This window comes from Drosophila guanche, unplaced genomic scaffold (assembly GCF_900245975.1).
Source record: "Drosophila guanche unplaced genomic scaffold, DGUA_6, whole genome shotgun sequence".
NCBI classification, from domain to species: domain Eukaryota; kingdom Metazoa; phylum Arthropoda; class Insecta; order Diptera; family Drosophilidae; genus Drosophila; species Drosophila guanche.
In genome coordinates this window covers 1,276,421-1,279,094 of record NW_022995750.1, presented here as the reverse complement: position 1 = coordinate 1,279,094, position 2,674 = coordinate 1,276,421, and the positions used below count along the sequence as shown (strand labels likewise).

At 44.3% G+C, this 2,674-nt stretch overlaps 1 protein-coding gene across 1 annotated transcript; it reads left to right on the top strand.

The window, feature by feature from the left end:
• Positions 1–972: 972 nt before the first annotated feature.
• LOC117586389 (mitochondrial import receptor subunit TOM20 homolog) lies at positions 973–1,476 on the top strand. Its single transcript, XM_034276420.1, has one exon. The coding sequence runs from the start codon at positions 973–975 to the stop codon at positions 1,474–1,476; it is 504 nt and encodes a 167-aa protein (XP_034132311.1).
• The last annotated feature ends 1,198 nt before the right edge of the window (positions 1,477–2,674 follow it).

Genomic DNA, 2,674 nt, shown 5'->3' with positions numbered 1-2,674 from the left:
GGAATAACAATTTGCATAATAAGTCGATGTTTTGAATCGCATTTACCCAACGCTCACTCACCCTCTCTCTTTGCTTTTCCCTGTTCTCCCGCTCTCATTGTCATGGCAGTCGCAGGAAAAATCCTTTGAGGGAGCGTGGTGTGGGTGGTGCCGGAGTCAGTTGAAAAGATTCTTCCATTACACATTCTATGCCTAAGGGAGTGATGGGAGCGGAGCCGTTGCCACGAGCAACAGACTGAATTCGAGACACTTGTATGGCAGTTGGAGGCCCCCCGAACCGGAGGTCACACCGCAAATTGTCGGTGGAGTGGATGTGTGTGTGTGTGTGTCGTATCATGTCACATGGAAAATGCTAATCAATTCCCAAATATTGTACACCAAACATATGTTTCGGCTACTATTTATTCCAATGGCAGGGCTGGGGGAGTACAGAAGACAGATGACCGAAAAGGTTAAAGTTCGCTTTGCATTAATAATATTAATCGCCCGACAACTCAACAAATACAACTGTCAAGTCCATCTGCTTGTCAGAGCAACAGTTCGCATTTCTTTTTTCTTTTCTTTATCTTTGACCTTTCTTTTTGCTTTTATTTATTTTTGTGTACAATTTCTCTTGCATTTTTTTTGGTTTTTTTGTGTGTTGTGTGTTTGTGTGTGTTTGTGTGTGAGCAATGACATTTAGAAGGATTAAAAGGAGTGACAGCGTGGGTTAATTTACGGAGTAACTTCAACTTTTAATTGATTAATATACAAATAAAATCTCCCCTAAGCTAAAATGTTTCTCTGACAACTTTAGATAATGTTTATCCCTCCATAGTAGGCCTTGTAGCCCAAACCCTTCTTTGCGTCTGGGGTTTCTCCCTAATATATTCAGTATACAAAACAGCTTCGTGCTGAACGAAGTCAAGTCTACAAAATTGTCGAAAAAAAAATTGTTTCTGAAGCGGGAAAGTTACGAGTAGATAATTGACAATGCCTTACAGTGGCACTTGCACAGTTCTGGCCATCTCCGCCGTTTCATCCGTGCTGGGTTTTTGCGTTTACTACGATAAAAAACGACGCGAGGATCCCGACTACAAGCGCAAGGTGCGCTCCCGTCGTCTCAACGCGAAACTGGCCAAGGAGCAGAAGCAGCGTGATGCCACAGTGTCAGCAATGGCACAGGTGCCCCAGGCACCGGCCCAGGCGCTGAGCGGCCTGGTGAGGCCCAACACTGAGCAATACTTTTTGGAACAGATCCATCTTGGAGAGCTTCGTATATTGGCCGGCGATATTGAAACTGGAATCACGCACATGATCAATGCCACCAGCGTGTGCATCCGCCAGCAGACATTCCTGCACATGCTTGAGAGCACCCTATCCGAGGAGGTCTTTAGCATGTTTATGTTAAAGATGCTGCAAGCAGAGCAGGCACGCAACAACAGCAACGGCATCATGCCCAACGTGGCGTCCCCTCGCTATGGTATAGCCTGGTGAACTTCACACTTTCGTTTCATACAACAAAACACAGCGCAGCACAGCACAGCGGAGTACATAACCAAAATTCTTGTTCTTGTTCAATACCCACGATTTAATGGTGATTTATTTGTGGAAATTAATTGTTTTCGAAAGTCTCTTGTGGAAGCGACAAAAAAAAACCGTGAAATCGTATGAGTAAATGCTGTATGCGATTATTTCCACAGAGAAAAAATATATTTTGGTGTTTTATTTGTGACAGGAAAAATAATTAAAGAAATTTGAAGCATTTGACAAGCATAAAGGGTGCAAAGGAATTTACTTTGAAGGCAAATGCAAACATTGTAAATTAATAGCTTATAATTCCTGGTTACATTACATTTTACATTTATCCCCGCTCAGCAATTTCAGAGCTAGCTACTAGCCAAAGTGTTTGTCGCTCCCCTCTCCGCTTTGAAATAATAATTTGGTTAAACAATTAAATGCTGATTCTGCATAAGCATGACAATCGTGTTGTTTGTCTATTCAGTTGCTGTCGATGCTGCAAAGGATTTAGTGCCTCACCCGTATCCTGCCGCAAGTTCAAAATGTCTGCCAGCCCATTTCCGGGCGGCATTCATGACTGCTCGTGTGTACGTCTGCCGCTACTCCTGCCCCACCGTTTGAGTGAGTGTGTGGCTGTTTGTGTTGAACCCATTGTTGGGAATTGGCAAATAAACTGCCCACCAGGGATGGTCCTCTGCGTCTTCTGCGTCCTCTGTGTCCTCCTTTGGCTCTGTGGTTGGTGTGCATAATTTCAGCGGAACAACCACAGATCCTCCACCTCTCTCTCGCTCGCTTCACAGGGCATTTGTCATCCGGATGCGTTTGATTGATGGTCATGGTCGAATGGATTGACCAACTGGCATTAGCTCCAGCCCTCTAACCCTGGATCCCAGAGTGAACTCAAGGACACGTTGTCAAGGACTTAAAGCTGTCGCCGTGTGGTGGCCATTGGAGACAACATCTTAATAGGGGGCTTTAACCCCAAGTAACTTGGCTACAAAAAGTTTAAACAAAAGGAAAATTCCGAAGGTCAATATTCTTGGCAACTTTCTTGCAGAGTTTTGCAAGACATTTAATGGGCGGAAAGTTCAACTGATTTTCACACCCCCATCCGCCTGTACGAATCTAATTACATAATGTCCTTTTTAGTGGGGCTCTCCGCACTCATTGTCCA

Excerpts from the sequence above, each read along its gene's own strand:
- LOC117586389 (XM_034276420.1), top strand. The coding sequence starts at position 973 with ATGCCTTACAGTGGCACTTGCACAGTTCTGGCCATCTCCGCCGTTTCA.